This window comes from Cibotium barometz, chromosome 25 (genome assembly GCF_041138505.1).
Source record: "Cibotium barometz isolate CiBa-2024 chromosome 25, ASM4113850v1, whole genome shotgun sequence".
NCBI lineage: Eukaryota > Viridiplantae > Streptophyta > Polypodiopsida > Cyatheales > Cibotiaceae > Cibotium > Cibotium barometz.
In genome coordinates this window covers 21,986,368-22,004,252 of record NC_141070.1, presented here as the reverse complement: position 1 = coordinate 22,004,252, position 17,885 = coordinate 21,986,368, and the positions used below count along the sequence as shown (strand labels likewise).

At 48.3% G+C, this 17,885-nt stretch overlaps 1 protein-coding gene across 1 annotated transcript in view; it reads left to right on the top strand.

Annotated features, from left to right (window-relative positions):
* The window catches only part of LOC147624344 (uncharacterized), a 106,752-nt gene that overhangs the window by 37,821 nt on the left and 51,046 nt on the right, over window positions 1-17,885 (top strand). Inside the window, exons 3-4 of the mRNA XM_086819322.1 lie at window positions 3,240-3,353; window positions 3,499-3,603. Coding sequence (XP_086675448.1) covers window positions 3,240-3,353; window positions 3,499-3,603 — 219 coding nt within the window. The remainder of the gene's footprint in view (window positions 1-3,239; window positions 3,354-3,498; window positions 3,604-17,885) is intronic.

Below are 17,885 nucleotides of genomic sequence, written 5' to 3'. Positions count from 1 at the left end.
TAAAGGTATAATCAAACGCCTCCGAACGCTGTCGAATGCCGAGGCGACTCAGCCGACTGCGGATAGATGAAATCCGTGAGGCCCTAATCGGCATGGGTCTCCTCTGTGATGCTCGAGCGAGGTCTGTGCTCAGCGCTCTCCGGACTGCAGGTGAGCGCCAGGGAACTGCCAGGGTCTCCCGGGAAGGTGAGGCGGGCGGAGGGGGAGGAGGGGGAGGCGAGGGAGGTGGAGAGGGAGCCGCTGCCGAAACCGGAGCGGGGGCGGACGGAGGCGAAGGTGGAAGCGAGGCGGTGGGAGGGGACGGGGGTGGGGGAGGTGAAGGAGGGGGAGCTGGCATCTCCTGGTCCTCGGTCGCTGCAGGGGTCTCCTCCTGAAGGGGAGCAAAGCTGTTCCTCACTGGAACCCAGTGAGACTGAGACTGTGGCTGCTGATGCAGCGGTCTCTGTGCGTGCTGCTGTGGCTGTCTCCCTCGGCGGCGCCCCTGTCCAGGCTGCCACTCCGAGGTCTCTGTGGCCTGAGCAGGTGTCCCTGTGGCAGCCTGCCGAGCCGAATCTGTGGGCGGGCCATCAGTAGCCTGCTGCTGTGGTGCGGGTCGAGGTCTCCTGCGAGGGCAGGCCTTGGCCAAATGACCGACCTGCCTGCAAATGAAGCACTGGTTCGGGAGCCCCGAAAACTCCACTCTCTGATCTATCCACCCCCCCCCTATCCTAGGTAGCTGAATGACCTTAGGAAGGGAGGAGATGTCAGACACCAACACTCTGACCGAAGGTAGCCCAGCTGCTCTGGCCACCACTGAAGCAGCTGAGGGGCCCGTCTCTAGTACCGAGCCCACCAATGCTCCGAGCCTGGAGAGGAGCGGAAGATACTCCCGGCGGAGACCAGGGAAACAGACTGTAATATGGAAGAGGCGCTCTCCCTGCTCCGCCGCTGCTGGGTCAAATCCATGCTGCCAAGGTCTGAAGAAAGCCCGAGCACCCCTGATGTCCAGAGGACTCATGGCAAGGACCTTGGCAACGCTCTGGGCGGCCTCGAATTCGATCTGATAATGGCCCCGGCCCAGGAGCTGTACATCTAGGATCTTGCCCACATCTGCGAGAAGGCGAGCCTGAAGAAGATCCCTGATCTCCCCTCTGCTGGGGCGAGTGCCGACTATACGGCAGATAGTGGAATGAGCCTGGAGGCGTTCCACCTCTGCGGTGAGGCTCGCTTCCTCTTCCGGCGAAAGAGAGAGCCTGATGGGGATGTCCTCGGGGGCGGGCGAGGGGGCTGCGGATGAGTCCCTCTGAGGCGAGGCGGGAGGAGTCTCCATCAGAGTCTGAAGCTCAGGCGAAGGCGAGGCGAATGCGGGAAACCTGCAAGAAACGGGCTGCACACGAAGAGGCGGGAGACCGGAAGAAAATGAAGAAAAACAAGAACCCCCTGGGGGTGAGAAACAGCACGAACGAGGAGGGAGGGGGGAAAAAGAAGGAGAAGCCCTGAGGGGGGGGGGCGGCAAAGATAAAAGGCGAAAGGGAGGGGAGGCGAGGCGAAGCTGAGGGGAGGCGGGTGCGAACAGGCGGAGAGGGGGGGAGGCGGCGAACAGGCGAAGAGGGCGGCAATGATAAAAGGCGAAAGGGAGGGGAGGCGAGGCGAAGCTGAGGGGAGGCGGGTGCGAACAGGCGGAGAGGGGTGGAGGCGGCGAACAGGCGAAGAGGGGGCGGCTAGGAGGGGGGGACGAAATGGCGAAGAGGGGGGAGGCGAAGCAGCGAGGCAGCAGGGAGGGGGGGGCGCAGCGGCGAGAAGAAAAACAGGCGGGGGATTGGAGGAGTGAATAGGCGGAGAGGAGGGAGGGCGAACCGGCGAGAGAGAGAGGGGGGACAGGCGGGCGCGTGCAGAGCAGGGTGGAGGCGGGGCTTCAGCGAGCTCGTTTTGCATCTACTTAATCATTGCATCCTTCTTCATCAACATCCAAAAGGTCTCCAAAGAGTTAATTGTGTGATATCCTGTCAAGTTGAGAGATACCTGAGGGTTTGTGGGTGTCTGAGGACATTTGGAGAAGACTTTGATTTACTATAGGCTTTTGAGGCAGATGGTTTTGTGTCAAATTTCTGAGGCAGAACTAAGCAAGTGGAAGTTCAAGGAAAGGTTGGAAGAGGGCTGGCAGATAATCCAGGAAGGTCTAGGGATTGTGGCCTTAAGGTCTGCTGACGCTGGACGATTATAGAGGATACTGTAGGACCCATTTTGGACTAAGGTAAGCCATCAGAACTTGGAAGCAGGTGGACAGTTGGTATTTGGTTTGTTTGTGGCAGCCATGAGAGTTGGTCAGTTGAGGGCAGCAACCTGATTTTGGGCGGTTCTGCTCCAAGGTTTTGAGGCTAGCTGACATAGGTGGACATTCCGGGAGCGTGGAGGACGGATTTCTGATTGGGAACAAGTAGAGGACTTCGGAGGGAGTTTATAGCTACTTCTGTGGGGCAGCTGGAAGCCATTTTGGTCGGTTGGGAGTCAGCTGAGGTCAGTAGGGGCTCTTAGTTGGAAAATAAGAGGTGCTGGAGGTGAGAGCTGACTTGAGAGGATAGTTTGAGTAGGCAGTTGGACTTGAAGTATTCAATTGCCTTGCAAATCAGGAATGGCTGGGGAGAAGGTCATGAGGTTCTGCTCTATTTTCAACTTGGTAACTTGGAGAGCAGGTGACGTATCTCTTTGAAACATTGAACATCTTTTCATCACATGCATGCAGGCTAAAACCCTAATTCAGCTTATAAACTGTATTCAGCAGATTATCATTAAATAGTTGTAAACCCTAAATTCTCAACAGAGGACTTCTTCTCTATTTACCACCCAACCATACTATGGCTTTTCTTTAGCATGACTCTTTCCTTAAAGCCACAGTAGGACATTCCCACAATTTGTCTTCTATCATATGCTTAGCCATACCCCCCCTTGCCCAATTCTTGCTATGTGGCTAATACTTGTCCAAGGTATCAAGCCTTTTGGGCCTTTCACCTTAATCCTTGATTATGAAATCCCTTGTTAGTGGCTGTATGAAATTCTGTACGAGAAGGCTGGTGTATATAAGAGTGATAAACAATACATGACCATGTGACCTTGTTAAGGCTTTAAAGAATATAAGAGAGCAAGAAGTGGAGTCATACATGTGTCTTTGCTATGGAGATGCAATTTTCGAGTCTTCTAGGTAGTAATAGTAGTGTGTAAAATAGTTTTTTGAAGCCTGAACTAGCCTTTCAATTTCTTAGGTACCGGGCTACGAGGTTAATGCTTGAAGATGATGATTCCTTGCTGAACCTTCTTATTACTCGACCTTCGCCAATAGCCTCAATTGAGGAACTTTGTTTGGTACACGAAGAACGGTATTTGTCGATAATTATTGTTCCCATCAATAATAATTTGACGTCGATGCTTGATCCAATCATTTACTTATATAAGTAGCTGAGTGTTTTTTTAAAACAAAAAACATGCTAATTGATATGTCCAAATTCTTTTCGTTTGCTACAGGTATATTCAAAATATCCTCAATGGAGAATTGAGTGAAAAGGAGCAACGCAATCTTGGATTTCCATGGAGTCTTGATCTTGTAAAGCGATCACGTGCTTCGATTGGGTAAGGACAGTCCTAATAGAACATCTTGATTCTTTTTGTTGTGTATCAAACCTGCACTGCATGAAACTTGATAAATATTTGTAGAAATGCAACCTTGTGCTTTTTGATGTCTTGAATTGTCCTTAAGATAGGAATGATTAAAAGAGAACTTGAAAATCCAGTTTGGAAAGTGAGAATCATATATATATGATTGTGTAGCATCTTCTTGTTAGTTTTGCCTTTGCAATGAGGGTCCTAATATTGAAAGTGGACGGAGTATTGCCAAATGGTGTCCAAAGATAATTTGGCTCTTGTTGGTGGTTTGGGGTGTTTGGCCTCTATGCTAGGGTTTTAAGAGGTAGGGAGGAGCCATATAGAAAGGTAAATAGATGATTATTTAACAATCTAATAGGTTAAATGCCTATATATAGATTTTTGGAGAGCTTCTGAGTTGCTATCCTTTTCTTCTCTATTAAAAGTTAGAGGTCTTAAATATTCAGCCTCCATAGGGACTTTACCTCTCACAAGCCTTACTCCCGTTCTCGTTTTTCAGCATTTCTACCCTCCACTTCTTTTTTCTTTTTGTGCAAAAAAGAGACTTCTGTTAAGTATGAATAGACCGTACAAATCACGGCTAGAAGCCTGAAACAAAAAATCCATCCCTCAGAATGCATGGTGATTTCAACCCACTTTGTACCAATGGCCTTCTTGCCATAAGGTAAATTTGCCAAATACCAAGTGTCATTCTTGAGGATTGAGTCATACTCATCCTGCATGGCATGCAACCACTGATCATTCTCCTGTGTTTCCTCAAAGAAAACATGTTCCTCGTCATTGCATGGGCTGAAAATAAGAGCATGATCCACATGATAACTAGATGCATAATGAGAACCCGCACGTGTCTGGCTAGACAAGGAGCTCTGATTTTACTATCGCATAGTGTATCCAACAGCCATCTCGGCACCCTTTTGGTTGACTCAATGATTGTCCGTTCCTCATTCACTGCATCCTTCACAACACCCTCATCAGTGGACTGATCTGTAGCACCCTGTCAAACACTTGACTGCTGCAGAAATGGCTGACCCAAATCTTACAAATGTAGGAGTGAATCAATAATGTCCTATGAGTGTACAATTTGCTGTTTTTTGCAAGAAAGCATGGGCTGAACTGAGTTTTCCACAGAAACAATGTCTCTACTAAAGGAGGCCATGATATCTTTGCCATCATAGTCTCAAATTCTTATCCGTTTAAGTTGATGACAATGTTTGTGGCTCGATGGTGAAAGAAAGAGCATCATAGGTTGTAGGCCCAAAGCACAAACTGTAGAAGGTTGGAAACAGTTGATTATTGCTGAAAATGAGCACGAGGGAAGCCCATGGGGTGAATCCGGAGGGCTCTATGGTTGGGAGGTGAGCCTTAAACGTCGCTCCTATGTGGTCCTGGGTCAGAGAGTTCTAGGGTGTCACGTGTACACCCATCAGGTGTACAAGTGGCATGGCATCATCAAGCATTAATCAGGACATCTAAGTATTAGTCAGGCATATATTAGCATAAGCATGTGTATGGGGGTGTTTTAGCACCAACATCAGTACCTTAGCCTTCAGGAGCATGTAAGGCATTTAGTTGCATCAGGTCGGGCCTGTTAGCATCAGCCGACAACACTTAATTACCAACTGACAGCATGTAATGACCAGCCGACAGCAGTTGGGTATATATGGCAGGTCGTGAGCATCCAGGAGCTGGCCGACAGCAGCAAGGCTGGCCGACCAGCATCATTCCCACATATATATAAGAAGCGCATTCATTCAGTCCATCAGATCTCAGTTCAGCAACGCATAGATCATCCATCTCCTCAGCGTTTCCTTCCCAGGCAACAAGGAGAGCATCCGTTCAGCATTAGTTCATCAGCGTTTCAGCATACAGACAGCATGGCATCAGTTCCAAGCATTCCCTTCAGCGTTTCCTTCCCAGGAGACAAGGGAAAGTCAGTGGGACAGCAGTTCATCCAGCATATAGTCATCAAATCAGCATATTCAGCACCATAAGCAGCATATTCAGCATATAGTTCATCATTCCTACCTCCTACATAGAGGGAATCCGGCATCGAAGGATGGACCTCAGCATTGGAGCAAGGAATAGTCCTCATCTTCAGCATTCAGCCCATCCTCTCATCCCGAGAAGGATCTTCATCTAGGACAGCATCATAGAACTATTTAGATCTCATTGTAAACCCATTCATCTAATATAGGTGCATTGCATTGCATTGACACTATTTGTCTATCTCTTAAGCATCATTAAGTGAAGTTTAGTTAGCCTAAGGTTGTGTTTACGACGGTCAATTTCCCGCATGTCACATAGGGCTTGATCTGGTGAGACCTTACATTGGTATTAGAGCCTATATTTGATGCGAGAAGGGACCTTGGACATGGTGATTACGGGCATGGCTAGGCACCGGGTGAGGGAGAAAGAAAATCCTAAGATGGCTGAATCACTCAATGTGCGTGAATCGCACAAGAGAGAGTGAAAGCATGGCCCATATCTATGTGAGTTGCAAGAGAGAAAAGAACCAAACATTGGTGTTGTTTGTTGCTCTATTATACGTGTTGCTTTATGCATAGGCGGCCAAGTGGCTAAGGTGTGGCCCTAGGGCTAGGCTATGGGCCGTCCAAGAAAAAGCCATGGCGCACTCCGCAAAAACCCTAGCAAGGATTTGGCAGTAAAAAAGCACTTCTATGGCAATAGTAAAGGCTCATCCAAACCCCAATAGTCGACGGCTCAACCTCAACAAAGTACCAAGAAAGCTCGACAAGAACGAAAGGCAGCCCAAAAGGTAGAAGCCAAGAAGACAGGAGCATGCTTTGAGTGCAGCCAACTATGGATATGGCCAAGGCTTGTCTTAACAAGAAGAACAAGAGCAAGTCCGTCACGTGCATCCCCCACTTGGATGCCATGTGGACATATCTATACAGTAGGTGCAGGACCTGGAGTGGATAATTGGTCCCTTGTGAGCCCCAGTCTGGGATGAGTCAACCAGGGTTCCACTCTAAGCATCCAAGGTTAGGTGTATGTGAGGGAAAAAGGACGAAAGGACCAGGTGTACGAGAGATCAGAGCAAAACAATAGGACATGAAATGGGTGACCAGTGCAGAAGTAGAGATGATGTCGGAGCTGAAGCATGGTCGGCGCAGCGAAGGCTCGCACGTCGATGTGAGGCAAAGGTACTCTGTGAGGTGGTCGGTGTCGAAGGCTCGTGTTGGTGGATGCAAAGGCACTCTGAGGTGGTAGTGGGCAGCGGAAGGTGAAGTGGTGTAGACTCTGGTGACAAGGGTGTGTACCTGAGGGGTGAAGAAGAGCAGAGAGAGCTGCCGTCCCGAGTGGTGCAAGCTCTGGTGACAAGGGTGCTCCAATACTTGAGGGGTGGTGAGGAGCAGAGGGGGCTGCTGTCCTGAGTCGTGTCGATGGTGAAGATAAGTAGAGAGGGCTGCCGTCCTGATGATGTGAGATGGTGAACAGAGAGGGTTGCTATCCCGAGGTGAACTGTAGAAGAAAAACGCTGATGTATTGTAGCAGAGAGTGGGCTGCTGTCCCAAGGTGTGTACTGATGATCAAATGCTGATGTGCTATACAGTAGCAGAGAGTGGGCTGCTGTCCCAAAGAGTGAACTGAAGATAAAACGCTGATGTGCTGAAGTGTAGCAGAGAGGGCTGCTGTCCCATGAGCTGATGTAAACGATGGTATGCTCTACTGTAGCAGAGGGCTGCTGTCTCATGAACTGATATGGAACGCTGATGTGCTGGAGCTGACAGGCGAGGATGATGAATCATTTGCAGTGCCGGCAGCAGCAGCAACAGCAACAGCAGCAGATAAACTCGTGGTACCTGATATGGTCAATGGAGTGGTACTGAATGATGTCGTGATGAGGCAAAACTGTATATAGTCTGTGGGGCTGCTGGTCGGCCAGGCCAGGGGCTGTCGGCCAGCAGCAAGACCCAAAAAACATGAAATAAAGCCAAATAAATCCAGAAAATTCCCTTTTTAGGGCTGGACAAAAAGCCATTTTCACAGTGGACAAGTCTTGTACATGGTCTTAGTCAGGTGTGAAGCAGTGCCAGTTAGTTGATGTCAGCTGGCATACCTATTTAGCCAGTAGGCAAAGGGGCAGCCCTGTGGGCCACCCCAAACGGGCTCTAGGCCCTTGCTTACTGTTAGGGTAGCCTTATGGACCACCCTAGGGGGCCAAAGAGGGCCCATGGCCAATCCCAATAGCCATGAAGGGCTGGGCATGTTGTTGGCCAGGCCGGGCAACAAAGCGGCCAGCCCCAAGGGCTGCACAGCCACTCGGCCAGCCCTTAAAGGGCCAGTCCAACAGGTGGCCAGCACACAAGGGCAGCCTGCAAGGCCAGTAGCAGAACCAAGGCAGCCAACACATGGGAAAAGGCACCTATTTTGTGAACATAGAAACAAGTTGTGGAGCATATTAAAACAGGCCGACCCCTGTTTTAGAACCCACTGATCAGTATCATTGAGAACTGTAAAGGCATGGGCTAGTTAGTCTTTTATTCATCTCATATTCACAAAATGCTGAAGGTATTCAAGGGCCAGGACAGCCAAGGGAATTCCCAAGCAAAGGTGAACTTTAAGGTCAAGAGTCAGCCATCTTAGGCTGCAGATTTACAGCCACGTTGTGCTTACAGATTTCAGTGGTTGTTCTCATCATTCAATAAAGCAAATACACTAGTCCTTGGTGGGGGCCCTTCAGAGGGTATTTGGGACCCAATCGGGTGTACTGTGTCTTTATTGTGCTTCTTCTTCTCTCTCTCTCTCATAGGTCGAGTTCGGCCTCTAGTAGACGTTAATACAGCTTTCTTCTTTCTCTCTCTTCCTCTTTCTTGCACTCTTACCTTCGCTATAGTGTACAACGGTCAAGAACCAAGGTGCTGAATATTCGTTATCTAAAGTATAATCCTATCTATAAGCTTTTGCATGTTATAGTGGTATTAGAGCTTTGCTTTTTGGTAAAGAGATTCAGCCAAGAAAAAAAGAACATTTTTTTTCTCCGCTTGTGTGGTTGGTTGTTATACACCGGTTGCACTTCCATTCCGGTGTGACTCTTGTCCCTCAAAGGGCGGTTGGTTTCTAGCCTCTGGAAGCCTCCGGAAGCTTCTCCCACATACATGGTGGATGTATTGTTGTGGTTAGGGAATAACTTGACCACTCCCACTATGGTAAATTCCGATGATGAGAGAGATCACCAGATTCTACCAAAAACTGTTTCTTCAACAGTGACTGCTTCCAGAAGCTACGTCTATCAGTGATGACACAAACGCCATGTTCCGGGAATTTATGTGCATCATAGCACAACAAGGGGAACAGATGCAGGCATGTATGGCCTCTATACAGGCCTTGGAGAAAAGGATACCTCTTCAAGAAACCTCGACATCCATTCCTCCCGCCCCTTCTCCGCCAGTTGTCATCAAGTATAACGATAAACTCAATCCCACAACTCTGTATTCCTAGATTCATTAGTTTGAAGCCTATGATATGTGCACAGAGTGTATCTATCGTGTGCAGCATGCACACAAGACTAGCTTTGAGGCTTGGGGTAGCTTGGAGCTAGGTAGGCTGATTGGCGAGCTGGGCTAGGGATGGACTAACGGGCGGGCATCCTGATATGGGCGGGCACCCAAGTGTGGACGCTCGGTGACCGGCCAAGAGCCTATAAAAGGGTGGCCAAGGTCAGTCTGTTGGTCATAGAGTCTTGTGAGTCTTTGCGAGAGCTTTATAGTCAAGAGCCTGGATCTAGTGCAGACGTGCACCTGCTTCATGCAGCCGAGGCCGGCAGCAGTCTTGAGGTCCGCGAGAGTAGCTCTGTGGCAGTGTGGGGGACGTCATGTAGTAGAGATTGGTCAGTGCGTCTTGTTAGTTAGCTCAGCTTGTGGGCTGGGTGGGGACAACCAAGACTTGTGGGTTTTGCCCACGGTTGTGATGGTTGGGTGGTGAGTCAAGCCTGCACCCCCTTCACGTTGTTTGGCAGGTTTCGAGTCGTGTTTCAAGATTGCTCTATGAGGAGATCCATGGGGATTTGACAGTGGTATCTGAGCTCCAAGCATCAAATTTTTCCACTTTGCGATGTCGACCCAAGCATCGGAGATGGAACCCGCTCTCGACCGTGAAGACCTGCCGGCTACCGAGACCGTTGATGGCGATCTTTTCGAAGATTTTGTCACTAAATCTGATTTTCGAGACTTTAAAGTTACTTTTGAGGCTTCTTTCACGGAGCGTCAGGCACAAGTTGCCGCACAGATGCAGGCTTTGCTGAATTCCATCTCTTTATTGACCACTACCTTGTCTACTCTCTCGGGTATGGATACCTTGACGTCTGCTTTAGGCTCCAACATTACTCCGGAGCAGTTTGGGGGCGAGCAAAAGCAACGTACTAAGGAGATTGTGGAAATGTGGCTACATAAGTGGTAGGTCCACTTCTAGTTTCATCCATATAGCGATGACAAAAAGATTTAGTTGGTAGCAGGTTTCCTCTCGAGCAAAGCTTTGCTCTGGTGGAAAGAACTCAAACCTAAACCAACAACCTAGGCACAGTTTGAAGAAGTCTTCAAAAAAGAATTCCTCAAGGAGGATGACTACGATATAGTTGCTTAGTTTTCCAGTTTGACCATGACCTCACAAAACCTTACTTATGAGGCCTACCTCCAGAAATTTAGAGACTTGCAAATGAAAGCTACGAAGATGGATTCTACTACTCTTTTGGGTTTCTTCGTAGTAGGGTTACCCGACTCATACCGTTTACAGGTCAAGAATAACAAGTGCAAAACTTTGGACGAGGCCATTCACTCTGCTCGTATTTATGATGATACGATGGTCTCTTCCAAAACCAAATCGTAACGGAGTAGGGGAACAAGCACAAAAGAAAGTTCTCCGCGCTGATGGTTAGCATGATAGAAGGAAAGTCTTCAGACCAACCTTCGAAGAATTCTACTTCGACTCTAGCCAAAAAAAACCATCTCCTCAAGGCTTTGAAGCTCAAGGAGGAGGGACGTTGCTTCATCTGCGAAGAAAAAGAACACATGCGTAACGAGTCCCCGAAGAAGAAGGGTGCTAAGACCAATGTAGGACCAACCCAAGACGAAGGCAGCCAACCAACTGTCTATGACAGGTAACACCTGTTGGCCCCAAAGCTTGGCGCCCCTTTTGGTACTTCTTTATTCACATTCAATGGAAGAGCTCAAATGAATACATCATGGCCATACATGGCTTATACATATGCATGTCCAAACTGTCAGTCCTCTTGTCCTCTTAGCATAGAGGTTTCACACAGCCCTGTGCCCAAAACACCACACTGTTATTCACCTATAATCTGCCAAGATAGTACATCCACCATGAGGCCCTGAATACGCATCCAATTGGCCCATGCACATAGCCCAAAACACAGCCATACATCAGCATATAGACTCTTCCAAAAACTTGCTAGATATGCTCCTGTTTCTACCCTCTTAGGCTGCAAATCCCTCCTCTCACAAGGGACCAAGAGAAGCACTCCTGAACAGCCCCCGAGCCGGAGAAAGAAGAGCTTTAGCTTGTGTGCGTCTAACACCGCCCACAAGACTATAAAAAGAAAGAGAGAAATGAAATGAAATGTTATATTAACGTCTTCAAAAGGCCAAAGTGACCTATGAGACCAAAGTTACAACCATGTGACATCTGATACACTATCTGGAAAAGAAAAGAAAGGAGTGAAGGTAAGTATCTAGCCCTACAATACATGAGTAGGGAGCATCCGGAAGCAGCAACTAGGGAGAGTGGGAAGCTAATGCTACTAGTCAAAATGGGGTACATGAGTACATGGATACATGAATACATGAATATGGGGGAGTACAAAAGTGACAGTAAGTACAACAGTATATGGCTGGAGTGGTAATCATCCTAGGAGCTCTAGCATGGGTCTCTGCCGGATGGCTTGGATATCTGCCATAGTGAGATGCCTGGTCGGACGAGCCCGATGCCTCGCAATGATGCTCTGAATCGTCCGGTGTAGGCGCACCGTCTCTGATGTAAGGATCCGCGAACCCTTGGGCATCTAGATCTGCGACTGATGCGCAGGCTGCAAGACTTGGAGGTTCCATGTGAGCTCATTTGGGGTATTATGGCACTTTATGAGACAGTAGTTGGGCAGGTGCGGACTTCAGAGGGCCTCCCCCAGCCAGTACACTCCACTATAGGGGTGAAACAGGGCTGCCCACTCTCTCCGACTCTATTTGGACTATACATTGATGAGATCTCTGATTATATTGGGACACGAGGGGACAGAGGAGCCCAGTTGGCTGGCACTTGGATACCTCTGCTCTTATATGCTGATAATATTGTGCTTATAGCAGACTCACCAAAGGGTATGCAGAGGCACTTGGATACTTTACATGCTTATGCATAGGACAGTGGGCTCTCAGTTAACCTTGGTAAGACCAAGGTTATGTGTTTAACACTACAGCTCAGTGGGTCTGGAGATCAGCGCCTATTTTTCACATGTGGGCAGGAGACAGTGGAGTATGTTGACTCATACACATATCTTGGAGTGGTGTTCACTGGGCCCACATTTTCCATGAGGGGGGCAGCAGAGGCCAGATTGACTAGAGGATATGTAGCACTAGGAGGTCTAGAGAGGATGTGCTCACATGTACAGTTTCAGGAGCCATGCACTAAGCTGTGGCTTTTTGACACGCTGGTCACATCGGCTGTGCTTTATGGAGTACAGATCTGGGGGCCTAGCCTAGATCGTCACAGTCGATCAGGACGCACATACAATGGATGGAGATCGATGGAGAGACCACTTGTGTCCATGATCTCCAGGATGATTCGGGCTAAGGCCTCGGTACTGGAGGCGTTCCACCTCTGCGGTGAGGCTCGCTTCCTCTTCTAGCGAAAGAGAAAGCCTGATGGGGGTATCCTCAGGGGCGGGCGAGGGGGCTGCGGGAGAGTCCCTCTGAGGTGGGGCGGGAGGAGCCTCCATCAGAGTCTGAAGCTATGTCGAAGGCAGAGCGAATGCGGAGAGTCCTGCAAGAACCGAGCTGCACACAAAGGGCGGCGGGGGAAGGCGGAAGGCAAAAAACCCCAGGGGACGAAAAAAACACAGAAAGAAGGGGAGGGGGGATAAGGCGGCGAAGACAGAAAAAAAACCCCGGGGGGGGGGGGGGGGGGGGGGGGGGGTTGGGGGGAAGAGAGGGCGACGGCTGGCGGAGGGGGGGTGGGACGCTGATGAAGGGAGGGGGGCGCGAAGGCGAGGAGCAGGGGGCGGGCGCGCAGGGGCGCGTAAGAAAGCCTGGCAGAGGGGGGGGAGCTCGCGTGAGGGCAGGCGGGGGGGAACAGACGCGTGGGCGAGAAAGGGGGGGAGTGTGCGCAGGCAGCAGCGCGAGCAGGGGGGGGAGTGTGAGAGCTTCAGCGAGCGATTATCGTACCTGCAATTTGTTACGTTCCAAAACTTTTGCACATATGCATTCACTGTTTCCCCCTCATTTTGCTTCACTCAATCCCGCTTCATTGTTGTCTCATTCAATGCATTGGGAGGCAAGAATTGGGCATAGAACCTCTCCTTGAAATCTTCCCATGATCTAACAGGATTCGGTGAGAGCTTCTTCGTGAGCCACCAATGGGCGACAGTGCCTTTCATGAACATGCTTACATGCCTGATCATGGATTTGAGCCTAGTTCATAACATATGCGTTTGCTTGTGGAAGCAAACGTTTGTACCATACACGTATGAAACACAAGTTTCATACGCGACTTTTTTTTGCCTTTTTTTTTGGGGGTGTTTTGTAAGGTTTGAAAGCGCCGAGTCCCGACTTTAACGTTTTTTTAAATCAAAATACCGTACGCCTCACGGTTTTGGAAATTCGAAGAGTGCCGCCTGGAAGTTCAAGTGCGCCTGCAAGCTGTTGCCAAGTCTCGACTCCCGACTGCACTTCGAAGTTCGAAACTTTCAAGTTTCAACGTTAGCAACCGGTGGCCAGCCTACATCGTAGTACGTACACTGTACAGCGGCCAGCCTACAGGACCCAGGTATTTCTGTTTCTATAGAGTCTAGACTCTAGATTGTACTTGCCCAATGCCTACAACTTACAAGTATTCAATGCTTTTCGAAACCCTAACCCTCCAGCGCTGTAACTTGTAAGCCTGTACAGTACAGCCTGTAGTGTAGAGTCTAGAGTCTAGACTATACTATATAGTACTTACTACTAGTTTGAACTTTGTACTATGTAGTATCTACCACAGTACCTGTATCAGTATGCTGTACTTCAAAAGTTCAATGCTGTACCGTCACCAGTGTGCTCATGCTGTAGCCTGTACAGTGTAGGGACTCGGTGTGACATGTGAGGGATTGATCGTAGTAATCATAACCTTAGGCTAACTGAACTGCACTTAATGATGCTTATGAAAGACAGATAGTGTCAATGCAATGCAATGCAGCTATATTAGATGAATGGGTTACAATGAGATCTGAATAGATCTATGATGCTGTCCTAGATGACTATCCTTCTCGGGATGAGAGGAATAGGCTGAATGCTGATGCTGAGGACTGTTCCTTGCTCCAATGCTGAGGTCCACCCTTCGATGCCGGCTTCCCTCTATGTAGGAGATAGGAATGATGAACTATATGCTGAATATGTTGCCTATATGCTGAATATGCTGAATGGACTGCTGTCCCACTGTCTTTCCCTTGTCTCCTGGGAAGGAAACGCTGAAGGGGATGGCTGGGAACTGATGCTGAACTGCTGAACCGAAACGCGGATGCTCTCCGGTTGGAGATGATGCTCTATGCGTTTGCTGTTCAGATGGGCTGATGTGCTGGGATGCGATGCTGGACTGAATGCTGAAAACGCTGTGGTGAGATGCGTTTTTGGACTGAATGGGATGCGCATCTATTTATATGAGTGAACTGGTGCTGGTCGGCCAGCCTTGCTCTGCAGGCGGCCAGCTCTGAATGCTGACGACTGCCATAAAATGCCATAAATGCCATAAATGCTATAAAATGCTGGTCGGCTGACTGGAAGGCTGTCGGCTGATGCTAACAGCCTTGACTTGATGCACATTAATGCCTTATATGCTCATGATGACTAAAATGCTGATGTTGGTGATGAAACACCCCCATATGATGCTCATACTGATATATGCCTGAATGAATATCCTGATTATATGCCTGATGATGCCATGCCACTTGTACACCTGATGGGTGTGCACGTGACATTCCCCTCTGCTAAACTGCTGCTGGGTGGGATACCTCGCAACCTTTCGACTCCTCTGGTGATCCTTCTCCACCGAACCACTGCCCCCTTCTGACTTCTTCTGTCGGGACTGAGGTCGTCTGTAAGAGTGGAATCCTTCGAGCCAAAGACTCTATCTACTGCGGGAACTAAATGGCAAATGCTGCTAAAACTGCTTGGAAATACCTGAGTCACCCCTGACCTGTTTGTGGAATACCATCTCCGTCGTTCCTGAAGCTCTGAACCTCCTGAGGCGATGTTGGAGCTAACTTCCGTCTTTTGTGGAAGAGAACCCCCTGTTGCTGCCAGTTGAAGCCCAAAACTTATGTCCTCCTTTGATGATGGATGTCATTCTTCCACAATGAAATCATGGGCAAACATGTATGCCTTGTAGATGAAAGACTGACTGCTAAGATGACTGCTATGCAAGCCATGTGCAACCCTATATGCTCTGCAAGAATGCAGATGGATGGGTTACTAATGCATACCTAAGGGGAAATCCCTAAGGGTGGCCTGCAAGATTTTGAGAACTGGGTTTAACTGTGCGGATGCGATTAACATGATGTCTAACTGAATGACTGATGGAATGAAAATGATCTAAGGCTGGTTACCTTGTAACGCTCTGATACCAATGTGACATGTGAGAGATTGATCGTAGTAATCACAACCTTAGGCTAACTGAACTGCACTTAATGATGCTTATGAAAGACAGATAGTGTCAATGCAATGCAATGTAGCTATATTAGATGAATGGGTTACAGTGAGATCTGAATAGATCTATGATGCTGTCCTAGATGACTATCCTTCTCGGGATGAGAGGAATAGGCTGAATGCTGATGCTGAGGACTGTTCCTTGCTCCAATGCTGAGGTCCACCCTTCGATGCCGGCTTCCCTCTATGTAGGAGATAGGAATGATGAACTATATGCTGAATATGCTGCCTATATGCTGAATATGCTGAATGGATTGCTGTCCCGCTGTCTTTCCCTTGTCTCCTGGGAAGGAAACGCTGAAGGGGATGGCTGGGAACTGATGCTGAACTGCTGAACTGAAACGCAGATGCTCTCCGGCTGGAGATGATGCTCTATGCGTTTGCTGTTCAGATGGACTGATGCGCTGGGATGCGATGCTGGACTGAATGCTGAAAACGCTGTGGTGAGATGCGTTTTTGGACTGAATGTGATGCGCATCTATTTATACGAGTGAACTGGTGCTGGTCGGCCAGCCTTGCTGCAGTCGGCCAGCTCTGAATGCTGACGACTGCCATAAAATGCCATAAATGCCATAAATGCTATAAAATGCTGGTCGGCTGACTGGAAGGCTGTCGGCTGATGTAGATATAATGTCGGCTGATGCTAACAGCCCTGACTTGATGCACATTAATGCCTTATATGCTCATGATGACTAAAATGCTGATGTTGGTGATGAAACACCCCCATATGATGCTCATACTGATATATGCCTAAATGAATATCCTGATTATATGCCTGATGATGCCATGCCACTTGTACACCTGATGGGTGTGCACGTGACACTCGGGAGTACATAGGTGATAGGCCCCAAGGTGTAGCCTGTAGCCTTGTACTATCAACTTTCAAGTTTCACGTATCATCTATGTAGTATGTACAGTGTACACATGGTGTAATATTTACGAAGGCCTTGAATCTCATGGATTTTTTTTTTCTTGCAAGTTTGTAAATTGTAGGCCCCAAGAATTTTGAGAAATGGGCAGACCTAAAGGCTTAGAATGGGAGCATGTGACCGTCATTAAGTCTCTTGGCAGGGGTATGTTCACATGCAAGTGCAAATATTGCCCCCATCAATGGAATGGAGGCCCTTTGTGCATAAGGGCACATATCTTGCGTCTAACAGGCCAAGGGGTTGGCCCATGTGACAATGCCCCCGAAAGTGCAAAAGACATATGCAGAAGGTTGCATGTAGGTTTGATGCCTCAAGGAGAAGCAGCACTAATTGATGAGCAAGTTGCAGATTTGGGTGGAATAGGTGGATCCTCACCCTCCTTTGTGGGTGAAGATGCAATGCCTGCAGGGAAGAGACATAAAGTCTCTACAAAGGGTCAAATGCAAGGGAGTTTATCAAGAGCATGGCAATTGCAAGCTAGAAAGGATGCCATAGTAGCCACCAGGAGGTTCTTTTATGCAGAGGATATCCCACATTTCAAGGTTAAGAGTCCTTACTTCCTTGAAATGGTACGGGCTATTGGACATGTGGGTTCTAGCTTCAAGCCTAATTCATATGATGCCTTGCATAAGAAGGAATTGAAGGATGAGGTGAAATGCATTGACAAAGACTTGTTGGGAATACGAGAGAAGTGGAAGAAATATGGATGCACCATAGTTTGTGATGGATGGTCAGATATAATAGGTGGAGACCTATTATTAATGTTTTTGCTTCTTCCATACATGGCACTGTCTTTCTCAAGTCTGTTGACACAAGTGGACAATACAAGTCAGGAAAGTACATTCTTGGCATTTTGAAAGATGCAATTCTTGATGTGGGTTCAACAAATGTTGTGCAAGTATGCATGGATAATGCATCAAATTGTGTGCGTGCAGGAGAGCTCATAGAGCAAGAATGGCCATCTATCTTTTACTAGGTGTACATGCCATTGTTTGGACTTGTTGTTTGAGGACATTGGCAACTTGCCATGGGTTGAGCCTGGAGCAAGGAAGGAAGATTGTGACCTTCATCACAAGGAAACAAAAGGCACTTAGCATCTTCAGGAAATGTAGCAACAAGGAGCTTTTGAAGCCTGCTGAAACTCGATTTGCCTACATGTTTATAGTGTTGGCCAATTTGTTGGATGAGAAAGTTTATAATGGCTTAAGGAGGATGGTGGTATCTGATGAGTGGTTGAAATGGAAAACATCCCACACAGTCAAAGGTGAGGAGGTTACAGGAATAATCTTAGGACCCTCTTTTTGGAAAGATGGAAGATGATTGTCAAGATATGTGCACCCATCTTGAAGATTCTTCGATTAGCAGATCGAGAAGGAGCAACCATGGGGCTGATTTA